Raw genomic sequence first — 17148 nt, 5'->3', positions numbered from 1 at the left:
AAAAAGAAATCCTTTCAGGTACACTTTTTTTTTTTTTCTCATTAGAGATACACATTCACATTTCAATAACAAAAAATACCAACCGAAAAAAATATAAAATAAAATATGCTGCATCAATGTGTTTGTAAATTACTGTGCATGTATTTTAGGCAGTTGGCTTTATTGTGAAGGTGGCCGCCGGAAGTGTCTTGCTGGTAGGAGCGGCCGGGTTCCGCCCAGCAGCCTCACACCACGCTCAGGGAAAGCTTTTCTTCTCCCTGCGAGCACCCTCCCCGCCTGCGAACACCGGATACTCCAGCCTAGAAAAAGAGAGAGAGGAAAAAAAAGAGACCCCTGCACGGTGACGGCCGAGAGCGGCAAGAGAAGGACTCCTTCCTGCGTCGTGCTTCCGTCCCTAACCCGGCCTCTGGTTAGAATTTGGTTCGTTTGGGTATTTTTCCCCTGGCCGTTTGACTATTTTTTTTGGTGTAACCGACATGGTCGATTATCACGCCGCTAATAACCAATACTCAACGGGCGGGCCGCAGACATACATGGAGCAGGAAAACGACTGGGACCGGGACTTGCTCCTGGACCCGGCATGGGAGAAACAGCAGAGGAAGGTAAGGAGAAGTCAACCTCGTGTGGCGGGCGGGTGGTAGGGAGGGAGTGAGGCTGGGAATGAGGACGAAAATGGCAGGGGAGGGACTGGAGGTCAGGGAGCGAATGCAGGCCTCGGTTGGCCCACTTTCTCCATTATGGCTCCCGGGGTTCGGTCAGTTTCACCCCCCTCAAGTGCCTCCCGGCCCATTTGATTAAAATTTGATTTGCTCTTGTTTCTCGTCGTGCTGCTGCCACTTTGTTTAATACATTTTACAGCCCCAGAAGCCGCCCACCCGAACGGAAACAAGGCGCCACATTGTCCGGAAAAAGTCAAACTTGATCCGTGTGCGCCTTTAGTTGAACGCTCCGATCGCCGAAACTCGTTCGGGTTTTTCTGGCACCGCTTCCTCAGCGCTTTTGGTCCGTTTTTGTCGCCTCACTTGGCAATCCCGATGACAGCTGGGGGAGGATTTTGTCCAATAGTTTGAAGAAAGTTTTAATGGTCAAATTTGACCAGATTTTGTCTGATAACTGCGAACGCCTTTGATCGTGTGTGGGAGTTTTGAGGTGTTCTGCAGTCACACTCGTGAAATGTCATACAAACGCTACCTAATGCGATTTTTGGTGTGTAAATAGACGAATTAGTCCACTGTTTCCCACTCGCGTAGTTGTTGAGATACTGCCTTTTATTTTCTGAAATAAATCACGGCACATTTTATGAGTTTTTTTTTCCACGTTCTGGATGTCACTGAACGCAACGCAATAATTATAAGAGTGACAACAACGCCCGCTCTAGTAGTAAATTACATAATTAACGAAAATGAAATACTTTTGTAAAAGTATAACTTTTTGTAACTGTAGATAGCACCTTTTTGCCCAAAGTAGTTTTAAAACTTTTGCCCTTTTCCAGATTTTGACAACTGCGTGGTGTGACGTTCATAGTGTGTGGGAGTTCTGAGCTTCAGTAATCACAGTGGTGAACGTCATAGGATTTTTCATTCATTCATCTTCCAAAACGCTTCTCCTCATTAGGAGGGTTGCGGGCCTGCTGGAGCCTTGCCCAGCAGTCTTTGGGCGGTAGGCGGGATACACCCTGAACTCATCGCCAGTCAAATGCAGAGCGCATTTAGACGAACAAACATTCACACAATCACATCTACAGACAATTTGGAGTTGTTAATTGGCCTACCATGCAACAAACTCTACTGAAAATCATTCATATGAATTAATCTAGTAACTAAATTGCTCTAAAACAATGTCATTTATCTTAAACAACTCCATAAATTGCATCATGTGACAAATATTCAGGGAAAATTCAGCTGACTCATGACCAGTGTAGTTTACAGTTGAATATTTAGTTTTAAATAACATTTGTGCCGGTCATTGTACGTTTTGATTCACACTTTTGCTCTTCACCAACTGATTCCCGAGCGCGGCATGGCTGCTGCTCACTGCTCCCCTCTCCCCCAGGGGATGGATTAAAATCACACGGGGATGGGTTAAATGCAGAGGACAAATTTCACCACACCCAGGTGTGTGTGTGACGATCATTGGGACTTTAATCTTTAATCTTTAATCTTTCTGGCTTGTCTTTCATTGCGAATGTTTCATTAGATAATAGCACAGTGTGAAACTTCGCAGGAAGTCCTCAAAACTTAGAAAATATCAAAAGTAGCATGTTGGCTTGGCAGTGCATGTAATGAATGGAAAAGAGTGAGTGCGACACTTTCCAGGACTCAGCGGGGTGCGTGTTGAGAGAATAATGAGGAACTATTGCTTAACGGTGTGGAATGGTTGTGTGTTTGTGTGTGTCAGTCACTGGTCAGATGACTGACATATATGCCAGCGAGTGGCATGACAACATGTTCAACAGTCACAGGTTTATTTTAGGTCATCCCGCGTCTTTTATACGTCAAATTTCCTGGGGCCAAAGTCTGTACTGAGCAATGATTGACTCCCTGCGCAAACACGAGTGCTCAGTTAAGTGATTGATTGACAAGTACGACAAGAACGGACAGCGCATGGGCCACCTGACGGACTTCCCTCGGCCTTGGCGGTGGCAGCGCGGGACGAGCAAGGGTACATTCCTGTGGCGTGGCCTCGCTTGCCGTGCCAGTCGTTGCGCAAGCGAAAAAAAAAAGGGTGTGCGGTTCACACCTTATTTTGACAAAGTTGTCGGGAAAGAATTGGAGAATTGGTTTATAGTGGCTGCGTTGGTAATAATTCCCCAACCGCTATATAGCGGGTTATAAACAGCAGAGCTGGGGGGGATGCTAAGGGAGGGCACCAGGAAATATAACTATAAAGATATATACACACACACACACACACACACACACAGTTTTTGCTGAATCTCTCGTCAAACCTGAAATGAAATGCTAAACGTCCCCATACACTCTTCAGCTTGCATACAACAACAGTGAGAGCTCAAAGGTTTGAGTTTGGCCAATCACAAGGCAAATATTGACCAACAAAAATCTTTCGACAATTTAGTCTTCAAAGAAGACTTTTAATTGTTCAAGCAATTATCAAATTTATAACATGTGTGCAATCACCCGCTATTGTTTAATTTTTTCCTCTACTGAGTTCTCACTTATTTGCGTTTTAGTCGAGTTTCCAACACCCCGTTCCACATGTGGGCCGGATGTATCATTGAAATCAAATCTTATCCGTCGCATGTCGGAACACGCCTCGCTGCGCCCTTGACGCCACCGTCTGCAACACGCCGAGTTTCCTGGTGACAGTTAGCCTCCACATATTTCCAGAAGGACTCGAGGGGGTGTGAAAATGGCGCGGGGGTGGTAGAGCAAACACCAAGAAGCAGTTAAAAAAAATGGCATTAGGTAAAGCTGTATTCAAATTTTTAATGGAGTCCCAACTTGGTACCCACACGGAATGTAGTAGTAAAAGAACCTGTGCCGTAGCATCTAAAGTCTGTAAACACACTTTGTTTTGTATGTTTTGATTCAAACATTGTGTTTCTTTTTATATGGTGAACAAAACATTTTTATAACATATTTTTCTCCTCTTCTGTACCATGACTTTAAAATGAAAGCACCCGGTTTCCGATAAGTATGAGTTGTTGATGTTCCCTTCCGGGTGTTTGTCTAATTTTCTGAAAAGACAAGATGAAGGATAAGATTGGAATGTAGTCATGAAGAGAATGACGTGAGGTCCAGATAGTCACACTTGCGTTGTGTGCTTGCGTTTGTGCGTTCATTTTTACGTTCCAGTCTGTGGTTGTCTGGCGGGATTGCAGGGTGGGGCACCGGCCGTCATTTTAATCGTCTTAATGTTGAATTATACTCTCAAGTGTTTCCAAGCTGCTACCAAGACATCTTTTTCCTGTGGTGCTGCCAAGATAGGCATGGGCTCTTGTTGCTGTTGCCTGAAAGCAGGCAGGACTGGCTAAGACTGGCATTTGACTCAATTTCCCAAACCTTACTATGGGAAAAATTAGACATTAGTCAATCTATAAAGTTGTTTTTATAATATTGTCCTCTTCCCTTCTATGTCATTGTTGCCAACACTAGGGATAAAAAAAAAAAAAAAAAAAAAAGAATTACACTGACATTGTATCAATGCGGCGCTTGTTGACAGCGTTTAGCAGCGACTCCAGCATTAGCGGCTAGTAGCATCAGCGGCTAGCTGCATTAGCTGTGGTTCCGATGTTAACTATCAGTTCAAAATCTATTGTCTAAAAACTCACAAATGCCTCTTGAGAGGAAAATTTAAATTCAAGTAAAGAATGTTGGTTAAAAATTAAAACCACTTGAGTTTGTTTTTGTCTTTCATCTCTTGCATCTCGGCACTCTTCGACCTTTGTACAACAAAGCGATTAGCAGATGCGTTGGTCGCAGTTGTAATCGACCTGGCAAATATCTCAGCCTTGTGTAAACGGGATGTCAGGTGATTGTGACCTGACAGGACCTCGGGTGTCATTCGTGGTCATCGGGCTGTTTTTGGTGCTGTGAATCTTGTTTTTAGGTGCGTTTACACGGTGTCAAACAAAAGGTGGGTTTAATGCAATTGTTCCACTTTGTATTCTGGCCTCGAATCTTATCTTGCTGCTTCTTGTCACGCTTGTTGACATAAGGTAAAAAACAATGAAGACGCAAATTGGCTGCAAGTGTTTTTCCGACACCTTGCTCTAATAGCATTTGACTGCACTGTATGCATCTTTTTTTTTTTTTTTACTTTTGTATTGTATTTGATTTGCTTGCTACCCAAATAGGTTGCCTTTAAACCCCAAGGATCTTCTCTGCAATCCCGACATTTCATTGCAGTCGGATTTTTGTCCTTCTTTGTCCATTAGTGTGACCATCCCTGATCCGCCACCCCCTCTTTTACCCAGCCAGCTGATTTCAGGTCAGCTGTGGGTAAACCCTCCATACCCCCTCCCCACCTCAACCCCCCTTTCAGCTGACCGCCATCCACAATCCCCATCCAGCAGACGGCCAGCCAGAGGACAGAGCGGTGAGGAATGCAGGCCCCCCAACCGCCCGCCGTACTCCCACCCCTCCCTCTCAGTCTTTTCACCTCGGTGCAGCCATTGAACGGCGTGATGAAGCTCAGGCAGCCCGAGGGGTTTTTGTGGGGGGGCTGCAACATTCCTTTGGTGGCTCATTCTAGACTGCTCGGCCGGTGGGTGGGGGGCTATTTGCTGGGAAGGGGGCGGTCTGGCCTGTTTTTTCCCCCCCCTTCCAATAGACATACAGAGAGTTGGGGGTTTGTTGCTTTGCAGAAGTGGTCGGCATACGTCGACAAAGTATTTTTATTAAGTGACCCAAACAAGATGTCAATTTCAAGTTGTAAGAGAACCTAACATGTCTGGGAAAAGCATACAGGCAGCCGATGCTTGCCAAGCCTTTTCTTTCTGTCTTCTATCTCTCAGCATCATCTCGTCGCCATGGCCTTCGAGTTGGTACGGATGCCTTCCTCTCTCGCATTATATTTTTGGAAACGCCGTTTCAGAGCTCCGCCACGATGCTCTCCGCATGCTCCACGCGGCATCTGTCCAACCCGCAAAACCCCCACCTTCCTCACAGAGATTATATCCCAGATCAGATGACCGGATTATATCCTGATGTGACTGAGGATCGACTTGTGTGTTTGTGTTCAACGTGTGTTTGTCATACTGCGTTCACTCATCCTAATTTCCGCTACAGTTAATCAGGGTTTTGGAAAAAACCTGCTCCCTGCTTACTCCGGCTTGAAAATACTCGAGCCTGGAGGATTCTGCGCTGATACTAGTTCAGGAAGTGTCAAGTCGATCCTGAATCGTAATTACTGGAGACGCGGAGCGTGCAGTAGTTATTTAATTAGCTGTCGCCGCTAGAAAATAATTACTTTTGGAATCTAAACTATGAGTTTTTTTTAATTCCCATGTCTTCGCCGATATTATTGTAGGGTTAAGTTTAAATAGTTCCACTCCTCAAAAGGCCCAAATGTCCAAACATGATCTTTTTCAAGCAGCCAAGAGAGTCGCATGAAACCACAAGATGTCTGCCGGTGGAAAACAACATAACTGGTATGGGTCAAGCCTAAACCCGTCTGTTGTTTTAATGCAGTGATCCTCGTGTCCCAGATTCACGCACGCGACCCCCACCCCGGGCCCCTCCATCATGGCGGCTTCCAACACACAATCCCTTTTAAAATGAGTCCAATTTTACACCCCCTCTTTGCGTTAGTCTGAGTGGAGAAGGTGAGTCAGTCGACGTCCGAATCATTCCATGTGAAATTAGCATTCAAACCCAGAATTTTCGAGAGAAAAAATTCTCGCCGAAAACTCTTTGTAACATAAGAGTGTAGAAAATGTATAGTGGTCTGGCTTTTTCTTTTGAAATTTCCACCACACCTCAAAATTAAAAGGAAAATCTCCGAGTGACTGTTTTAAACACTAATACGGCAAAAAAGCGCAGTCGACAGATGAGAAATGCTCACGTGAAACAGATGCCAGCGACAGCTTCCTCACTAACACCTCGAGCCCCTTTCACACCATCGAGAAAAGCTGTCATTCTTTTTTGATTGTTCCGTGTGAAACCGTGTACCAAAAAATAGGAAGATGATATGACTAAACGCATTTGTATCACGGTAGGCCACAATTGATCAATACCAACGGTCACGTACAAACTTCCCATTTTAAATGTGACCATGGCATGAAAGAACAAGTTTTATCGTTTCTTTTTTTTTTTTGTGACAAGCTCTTCTATCGCGACTCAGATGTCCTCAGCCTTGGCGTTTTGCCCTGCAGAATATGGTGAAAAACCTTGGCTATAAAACCTCCCACAGCCTGGGTTATTTTCTTCCATTTGTCTGAGTTGGATAAGATTGTTGACAGACTCGCGTCAGTTGTTGGCAGTGCTGGCTTTGCATTTTCATTATCTGCTGTAGTTGCAGTCTTAATTTTTTTTTTGTGCGTGTGTGATGGGCTTTCGACAAATCTTTTGACATGTCCAGTTCTTGTTTCCCTGTAATATCCAACTTGTGTGCAAATATCTGCTTTTTTTTTTTTTTTTTCCCATCACGCCCTACCGCCACCATTTTCTAAAGTACGCGACAAATGACGTCAGTTAGATGAGCCTAAAGCTACAGAAATTTTGGACGAGGCCATTCTTGATAGCCGCCATAGACGGAAAGACCACAGGAATGTTTTTGCAACTTGACAAAAATCAACAAGCACTGAAAATCATGATCCCTTTTCACTCTGCCCATGATAGCTGACGGTGTTCTGTGTAAAAGGCAACGGCGGAGAAATGCAAAACATTTAATCATAATTGAAAACAAAGCCTAACTTTTCTCAACACCAATGTTGTTGTCCTTAATGCATTCTATTGAGGCATCAATTGTGCGCTTCAGCTCTCAACTGCTTGGGTTGCTGTTGCTAAGCAACCTGATAATACGGCATCTTATTTTTAGTTGCAGCTCCACACAATGACCAGGTCGTGGACCGTTTGTTAACCAGCCCTCTGGGGGAAAAAAACTCAGCGTAGTAATGGGGAGGCGTTAGCAGGCTACTGCGTCTTCTTAAAAATAAACATTTTTAGCACTTGTATTGATGCGAGGAGACCGAAATAGACTATCAAAGTGAGCGACGTAATCCTTCACTTTAACCGAGTGGCCTCCAGTAACGCAAACGTAGCCTAGAGTAGCGCTAAAGCTAGAAATGACAACGCAGAGAGTCAGACGGAGGCTGACACAGGAGTCTTTGTCGACTGAATAATCCGCCCCACGGGCCAGCTTTGATTGGATCAGACGGGATGGGCGGCCCACGGCGGATGGCTTTACCGACCCACATCAAGACCAAACAAGGAAGCTAACTTTCCACCAAAGCAAACACGCCGGCCCTTGAGAAACATCAGATTCCCGCCTTTAAACTACCTGATTGTAACGTCAGGGACACTTTTGAGGGTGTTGTTCTTTCCATCTTGTTGGTTTGTCGATTGCCCCGTCTCACTCTTGACACGTGTGGTGACTTCATGTTTGAGACGGCAATAAGCAGAAAGCCACAAAAGCCACAGCGACTTCCTTCCTTTCTTGCACTTCTGCAGTAAACTGACACGAAGCCACTCCCAAAGTCTTCTCTCCCGCTTGCAGTCAGTCAGACCTTAAATCACCACAATCATGATTGATATCAACTTCCAAACATGGGCATTGTCATATTTTCCCTCTGCATAAAACATCTGTACATAGAAGCCAGACACTGTAAAGAAGTTACTTTATTGATTCTTGACAGAGCATGCTATGCTTTTCAGTATTTTTCAAGTAAAAAAAAAATCTTGATCTACTCTCTGCGCAGTCAGCGCTCGACATTCTTTTTTTTTCTGCATGGTGATTTGCATTGGCATCCACTTTTTTTTTTTCGTGTCGCTCCGGCATTAGACCAGAGAATGATGAAGCCATAAAGAGGGACGTGTGTGTGTGCATGTGTGTGTTCTCTGGAATGTGTGACCGAGCTGGACTCGGTGTGTGTGTGTCTTTTTTTGTATGGGTCATCAACAAGCGGAAACTCTGGACCATTGCTGGACTTTTTACAAGGACTCCCTTCCTTCTGTTCTTCCTGGCTGCATTCTTGACATATTTTCTCAGTCACTCAGATGTAACGTCAGCAGAACTCCGCTTATTTGCTTTGACTCATGCTGTCTTTTCGTAAAACTACTAAACGGGGGGCCATTTAAGGACACTCCCAGGAAGTCTTAGTTTAGCTTTAACTTGCTTTGTCACTTCCTGTCTGTTCAATATCATGTGTGTGTCAATGTGTGCTTGCCATGTAGTGTTACACACCACAAAGCTGGACAATCGAGGGAGGCGAGGGGGGGGGGGGTTGTCACCTTGATCGAGGCGTGTCGGCGGGAGGTTGCTGCCCGGTTACATCACTGTCGTCACGGTGACAGGCGCTTGGATGTGTTGCCTTATAAGGTAAAAGCTGGTCAGGCGGGTGGAGACAAGGAGAAGGAGGCGGGACAGGAAGAGACCGGGTCGGCCTGAAACTCCCGCCAAGCTGCATTTTCACACCCTTGGTGTGCTTTTATGTGTTTTAGCCTCGATTTGGCGCTCTCTCCGGCATTGAGCGGTGCATTCTAGCCGTGACATATCTTTAAAGTGTCCTTCTCATACCTCAAGTGCATACTCAGGCCGTCAGTCATGCACACTCTTGTGTGTCGGCACTGTGAATGTTTAACCCCCTCCCAATACTAATAGGAATAATTCATTTGTTGGAATTCTCTGTATTATGTAATCGTACAGACCAAGTTTTAAAGAAGCTTTTTTTGGAAGAGTTAAGACTCAAAACGTAGTGCTGGGGGGGGGGGGGGGGGACGACTGTGTTGCGTGTGCATGTTTGAGTGTTTTTGTGTTGCTGCACCGTTTGTGTTCAGTCTGTTGCTTAAAGGCTAATAACGGCGCAACACAAATGCTAATTAGCATTAGCTACGACGATGGATCGGGAACATCGATCGTTTCCAAAAGTCCCGAACAAAGTTGCCTTCCCTCGGTTTGTTGATGTTTGCAATTGCAGCAAATGTAGCGTCTTTACAGCTGCTCATTTTTGTGGAATTAAGGAGGACAAGGCCACTCCCGTGTCAATAAAATGAGCCACAGGCAGTGTGCTGTGACGGCAACGTTTTAAAAACGTCCTTTGATACGCCGCATGATGACTTCTCCTTTTCGGAACAACAACTTCCACAAACTGGTTTCACATGTCAACTTGATCTGCTTGGTTGGCTTGCATATCTGTTGCAAAATTAAGGCAATTGTTAAAGTTGGCATCTTTCCATGGGGACAAACCAGGAATTTGGTTTAACTCAATCACTGCTAGCGGTTTTTAATTCAGTCGCTCACATTGCTGACTTTCTTTTACAGTGGTAAAAATGTTTAGCTAAATTTGTAAGGTCACTGGGGCAGTAGACTCAAAATACACCGATTGCATCGACAATATTTTCCTTGATGACAAAACCGTCATATGATTCATTGCCTTTAAATTACCCTAAATTTCTAATTCCTGTTATGCTCCCATGGAAAGTTTCCAATTTTGAATATTTCTAATATTTCCCAGCCTAACTTCCCCATGAGAATTTCCCCGTTATTTTATTTTTTTGAAACACTGCTGCTCAGTTTCAGTGTGGCCATTTTCGCGTGAGCTAATCAACACCATGCTCACTGAAAACATTCCATCGTCGTTTTTAGAATAAAAAGGCCAAAATAAACAGCTGACGCTTTGCGCTGGCAGCTCCCAGGCAGGCCGGCCGAGCTCCCCGATTGCAACTGTGGGAAAGTAATGCTCCTGACAGGAACACACACTCACTTTCACAAGTGGGTGTTTAATAGTAATGATGGCTATAAAATACAACTAGCAAAGGCGTTTCAGCTATTTTGTTGCATTTTCAGCAATAAAACAACACTTTAAAGTCACATATTTCATTAAATAGCTAAATTGACAGGGAAGTCAAAGAAAAAGCCGTTGTGTTTTAGTTTAACAAAAATTCTCTGGTCGCTCGGGAAGGTTTGACTTCACTTTCTCGAGGTCCATCTGCGTTATGAAACGATTTACTTGCGAGTCAGTCGGTAACTAGGTAGAGCTTGACTAAACTTGTGTTTTTGACAATAGTTGCTCATTGAAATGACTCAAAAGTGCCTCCTGCCGGCCCACCTCCCGACATTTTTCATTCAAATTCTGCTGCTGTGATTTTGGTGCTGTAATCTTGTGAACAAATGGCACCATCTGCCCGACAGGAAATAACTGACATCATCATGAGCTAACAAGTCTGAAGCTGTTGGCGACTGGCAACCGCTGCTAAAACAAACTTGGTCTTTCCATTCAAGTCCCGAAGAAAACGATCGGATGGCCTTTAGTCCTCAGGTGGTTCACCGGACGCGCTCGGGGTGGGTTAATATTTAACTTCCCGTTCCGCTGAATGCCTTTGCCGCACATTCCTGGACAATGAACGTGGACGTCCTCCCTCCGCCCACGTTCCTGTAGCGCGGCTCAAGACAGGAAGTGTGGATTAGCTTGGCTGCTGATTGGCCAGAGGGGAGAGAAACCCAAGCGATGGTGTGATATGAGAGAAACAGACAAAGTGGTCTGTGCTTACTGATTATTCTTCTGTGATTTCATCCTGTTATACGCGCCAACACTTCATAGGCTGTAAAAAAAGCAGCTGAACAGTGAGGTTACTTCCTTCCTGTTAGCCTTTCAGACAAAAATGTTATTACAAATGTCAGTAGAGCTATGAATCAAATGGGAGTATCCAATCAAATTGCTCTGATGTGTTGCGTATTTGCAAAATTGCCAATGTGGAATTCATTAAACCAGCGTTATAAGACTCAATTTACAGTACTTCCCTAAAGTGGCCCGGAATGTGTTTCATCTACTCAACTGCAAGGATACCAACCTACATTTGGAAATTGGCAGCAGTCTTTTATGAGTAAACCCACAAACATATCTCAACAAGCCATGTTGGCAAAAGACGCAAAGTCAGCCATTTTTGTTCAAAACAACAATTTTATTGTTTTTTGAGCCATCTCTCCAAGACTTAGTTTGGAAATTCATCCTACTATTTTCCATCCTCTCTAAGCTTTTACACACAATAACCTGAAAATGTCAACTGGATGCATTTCAACAAGAGTGGGGAGCATTTATGCTTTCAAAATATAGTTGTGCAACGCCTCAACCTGAACAAACGTTTGGTGGTGCAATGAGTATTGCAGCAGTATGTCGACATGTCTTGGGTCAGGGACCGTGCACACCGCGAGCAGAAAAACATGGCAACAGTTTAACTGCAAAAATTTAGTGTCGTGTCAATGTTGAAGGAGCAAAAGGGCTCGACATGCAAATGTTTCGGTTGGTGCCGTCTGACCTCGCAACAAAGACAGGAAGCGACATAAATAAATGAACAAATACCCGCACAGCTTGACATTTTAGTATGAAAAGTCCCTCTTGCCCCCACCACCACACTAATTTCCTGTCTTGCAGTTTTAAGTTATATGGAAAAATGGCGGTGAGCAAAATCAGCTTCTAGATTTGGACGAGTGGTTGGTAGTGACTTTTGGGACGGGAGGATCATCTTGCACAGGCACGGACAGGATTAAGATGGCTGCTGTGCCCATGTGGGCGACTCCCACATGCCACCGTCACATAAGCAGCTTAAGTTGCCAAATAGTTATGCAGTCTTCTGAATGTCTTTAGTTCAGCTCTTGTAATTTTTTTAGGAAAATAAATATCGATTTGTCAAAGTCTCACAAAAGGAGTTCTGGTACAGGAAGTTGAGCATTCACCAAAATAAGTCAGGTTGCAAGTCATGGTATGGCAACATTGTAGTGCCTCCAAATGTTTTTGGTCTGAAATCCAGGCTGGCAGCAGGATTCACTTGTCAACATGAAATTTAGCAGGCATGACAATCATAGAATAGAGTAGACCCACAAAAAAGCCTCAAGAAGCCATGCCGAAAAAGCGGCAGGAAGTCTGCCATTTGAGTTTAAAGCTGCCATTTTCTGGTTCAGTTGATTCTTAAAAGACAAACTACTAGATTTAGTCCAGTTGCTCCCACATTTAGTAAACCACATATATTAGACAGATGCATGACGCTAAATTGCCATAACGAGTTTACGTCATTGCGTGCATCCAAAGGATGGCGGCTTAGTTTGATGACTCTTGAAATGCTAATAAGTCAACTCCACAAGGTCAGATCTCAACCATATGTTTTGGGTGTGTTTTTTTTACCCCCCTAACAACATGTCAGCACATAAAGCAAGAAGGTGGATCTAACTTTGTGTGTCTGTGTGTGCATGTTTGTCTATGTGTGTTAGTGCACATATGTTAATGATAACCTGTCCAGACTTGAGAGGATAATGAGACCCGAGAAACCTCTGCAGCAGAGCTCTGTTTTGTCTTCTGCACATTTGTTCTTGTGTGTGTTTGTTTAAACGTTTGTGTGTGTTTAAGGCGTTTTCACTGTCAAGCGCTGACCTCCAAGAAACTGTTCAGACTAGTAGCCACGGGCTGCTTCTTTCATTTAAGCCTTTCACTTGTCAAATGCACTAGTAGACCTCACCCCGGCTCTCCCTATGTCCTGGGGGTGTATGATGAGGGTGAAGTTGTGTGGATGGTGTCCAATTCCTGCTGTCGCTCTACAGTAGCTGTGGCTGCGTATCCACTTACAGCAGTACCGTATGAGCAGAACACCAAGGAATGTCAATTGAGGCCATTTTGTTCTTGGGCCTTTGCTGACTTGTCATCAAACACACAGCTATTTTTTCAACCGATTAGACTTTTTGGGGGTGGGTTATTAATGCTCTAATCCAGTTTCACCTAGGAATATGAATTTTGAAAGGTAGGTAAGTCTATTATGGATAAAGTTTCCAGAAGCAATAACTGATTGCTCACAAAGGCGGCCATTTTGTTTTTAAGCGGCGACACTTCCTGTCATAAAGATTTTTCTTGGTGGCCACCAAATTTCAACCATTAGACAGATGGATGTTACTAAAACGTGACGGTGCATGACTCAGCTCATTTGCGTGTCTGTCATGAGTAGATCCATAAAAATAACATGCCACCCCACAAAAACACACGAGGTGCCATTGTGGTTGACGCAGCGGCCATATTTGGGTCATTTGGGCAGCTTCCATTCTTTTCAAGAGTAAGATCAGATTTTGTTCAATACTAAATTGTGAAAATTTAAAGCATGGTGGTGAAGTAGGTTTAATGTTTAGAAATGACTGAAACGCAACAACTGTGTCCTGTGACGTTGAAGTGAGACAGTACAAATTTGTTCTTTAATTGGCCTTCTTGTCAGAAAAAGTGTGTAGGAGTGCTTGTTTCAGACCAGACGAGTCAATTACTGAACTCTATTCACAGAGCCAGTCTGGCCCAGTTGGCCATATTAGTCCTCAGGGTCCTTTCTGGTCCTGTACAGTCTAAATTTTTACAAGCCTCATGGCACTTTGCTTCAAAGAGCCTTTTATTAGACCTGTTGTCGTGTTCCAACTTCTGTTTTTGATCGCCAGTTCCTCTTTCTGGTATTTCAAATAATTGACAATCACCGTGTATCTGTCTAAGTTTAACAAGCTGTTCATAGTTTGTGTTTGTCATCTTGGTTTCTCTCCACCTCTGAAGCCTCGTTTGGGGTGTCGGCACGTCGCTGCCTGTCCAAGACCCTTAAAGCCTTTCTATAACTTGTGCGAGGGTACACGCTGCAGTGACAGGTTGTCAGGGTGTGACACGACTCAACACTAGACATCACGCTGATGTAATTTCATGAGAGGCGTGTCATCGCCTGTTCTACAATTATGGTGGACTAACATCATGAGAAAAATTTTAAAAACTGACCTCACTGGAAGATGGTTATTTTTGTCTGAATTTGTGAATTCTAAAACGTGAATATCAAGTGAAATACTGTATCACGTTCTATTTTGGTGGCGTTCGCGTGAACGTTATTCGTTTAGCTACGACCCCTGAAAATGGCCCAACGACAACACCTTGAAACCAAAACAGCTACCTTTCTGTTTTGCAGCACGGCTCCTAGTCATATTATGAACATGCATGTCAGATTTTGTATACACATGACGCACCAGTGACCGGTTGTAACATTATCTAGCTGTATTTTATTACATTTGTTTTAGTATCCTCTCGTAAATGATAAATAACCTACTTAAGCTTTTACCTTCAACTTGTGGGCCCGCTCGGAAAAAAGGTTCAGTTGAAAGATGTTTGCGGTCTTCAGCAGACGGCTTCAATTGCCAGAGCCCTCCACCCTTCACCAGTGAAGCATGCAGGACAGGGTGGTTAAATCTACATAGGAGAAGACATGTTGGACAACTTAAACACTTCCAGACGCCTTCTGGATAAAATGACGCCCAGTAGAGGAGCGAAACTCCGACGATGGATGTTAGGTCCGTGCTAGCCGTGCAGCTACTCTCGGTTAAATGGCAGCCATTTACATTATCTTGACATGTTCACGCGGGTCACATGCTAATAATGCTTTAGCCATCCGCAATGAGCAGTCATTTTCTGGTCGTAAGCACAACACGTCACTCTTTCTTAGCAACAAGTTGCCATAGCAACAAGATTCTTTCACGCACTGTTTCTTTATGATCAGAAAAAACATCACGCTCATGACTAGAAGGTGATCCTTCAAAAAAAAAAAAAAAGATGTGAGCCGATAGGCCGCCTGGGCAGGTTTAACAGCTCTCAAGTTGCGCATTCAAGCAAATTAAGCACCGTACACAAGTGGTGACACGCCTTATTGTGCCTGAATGCAAGCACACTTCTTGCCTTCTAGTAAAACTACAAAAATCAGATTGATACATTTTACCCTGTTGGCAGGTACAATAATGAAATTGGATCAAATGCTAACATGCCACTGGTTGGTATGCCAACACATTGCAAGGTTGCAACATGAGTAGATAAATGAGCATTGGGGTAGATTCATTCTTATTTTTGAAAGATTTTAAATTAATGTGTGAATGTGTAGTACTTTGTGTGTTGACAAGCATCTCAATAGCGACGCTCAAATTCTTGTCTAAGCGGCAACTTCCTGCCTTTGCTGCACCACTTCCTGCTGCATTGAGGCATGCATGCACCAGAAGGGGGACATTGTTGTCCCGCTCCTATCCCCCAATTTGTCTGTTTGTTTAGGTGAAATGTATCCCCAATTCTCCAGCACCACCACCACCCACCCACTCGTTTATTGGGCGGGGAGCTGAAGGGTGCCATTATCCGCCTGCCTCAATGCACGCTTTGTGCCGTCCACTGCGGTGTGATGCTGAACGGGGGGCGGGACCACCAGAAGCACACAATTATAATGTTTTGTAACTCAGCAGTAAAGTGGGGGTAATTGGATGCACGATTAAGGGCCAAAATGTTACATTTGAAAGATAAGTCTTTCAAGGCACGTGTTTTTGGGGTGTTTTTAGGGTTAGGGTATTTTTTGGAGTTGTTTAAACCCTTTGTTGTTGAAGGCTGTATATTTTACCTATGCATTGAGAAGTATTGAAAAATGAAATATTTTAGGAGCATATATTTTGCATGTGTTATTTTGTCCATATTTAAAATGGCATTTTTCTCACACATTTGGTCAAGAGGTTTGTGGTCTTATGTGTCTGTCCGCCCCCCCCCTGAGATAGGGTTTTGAAATAGTGTATACTGTATAGTATATTTAAATGTAGATGTAAAAAAGTAATGCTAATAAAAAATGACAAAAGCACATTTTTCCTGGGAATGCCTGCAGTCCAGAAGCAAAGAATGTCGAATTCCAGAGCGAGGCCATGATCTTTTTTCCCCCACACGTCTGTTTATGATTTGTCGCTGCGTTGTGTTATGGAATTCATTACAAGTATCACAGATGTTTAGTCAGAGTTCCTGTCGGGATTAATGTGACATGAGTGTGGGAATGTGCTCCAAAAGCAGGCTGGATTGAAGATAATTTTCACAAGCAACCTTGAGGTGGATAATGATGACAAAAACATTAGATCTCAGCTTGATTCCAAGATGAGAGGGTTTCAAGATTAGGGCTTCAAGGCTGGATTTGGGTTTGAAACAGCGTTTCCACACTGGAGTTGCCTTTCACGTTAGGGTTTCAATAAGAATCTAGAGCAAGATGAATTGTGATTATTTATGCAAGTTGCGGCAAGAAAGTAATGATAAAAACAATCATTTTCAAGATGAACGTGTCCCAAAAAAAATGTTTGTGAAGCTAAACAATACGTGTTTGACAGCCACCATTTTATGGCTTCCAACATCCACTTCCTGTCACAACAGAGCGGTTCCTGAGCTGACTTCCTGTCTACGCAAAAGCTTTTTAGCCCCCCTGTTGTTTGTTTTCTCTTACGTCAAAGCATCAATGAAGTACAAATAAACACATGCACAAAGGCAAATTCACTCAATATTTGGAGATAGTTAAAAAACAAACTAGAATGTCTGTTTTCAAATGAAGTGATATTTTTGTTTTAGAATTGCAAACTAAGTATATAAATTAGACATGTCTGCCCCACTTTCAAAATGGCCGCCATCCTGTGAAATATCACTAATGAATCCTTGAGTGTTTTCCTGTTGAGATGCACATGTGCAAATAA

The 17148-nt window shown here is 43.7% G+C and overlaps 1 protein-coding gene across 5 annotated transcripts in view; it reads left to right on the top strand.

Moving 5' to 3' along the window:
* Nucleotides 1-232: 232 nt before the first annotated feature.
* Nucleotides 233-17148, top strand: part of LOC119132431 (alpha-actinin-4) — a 29143-nt gene continuing 12227 nt past the window's right edge. For all 5 annotated transcript variants that reach the window (XM_037267687.1, XM_037267685.1, XM_037267686.1 and 2 more), the window contains exon 1: nucleotides 233-602. In XM_037267687.1, coding sequence (XP_037123582.1) covers nucleotides 477-602 — 126 coding nt within the window. In that variant the 5' untranslated portion in view covers nucleotides 233-476. The remainder of the gene's footprint in view (nucleotides 603-17148) is intronic.

This window comes from Syngnathus acus, chromosome 13 (genome assembly GCF_901709675.1).
Source record: "Syngnathus acus chromosome 13, fSynAcu1.2, whole genome shotgun sequence".
Lineage (NCBI taxonomy): Eukaryota > Metazoa > Chordata > Actinopteri > Syngnathiformes > Syngnathidae > Syngnathus > Syngnathus acus.
Note: the sequence above shows the minus strand (reverse complement) of the source record. Positions and strands in the feature narration are given on the sequence as shown.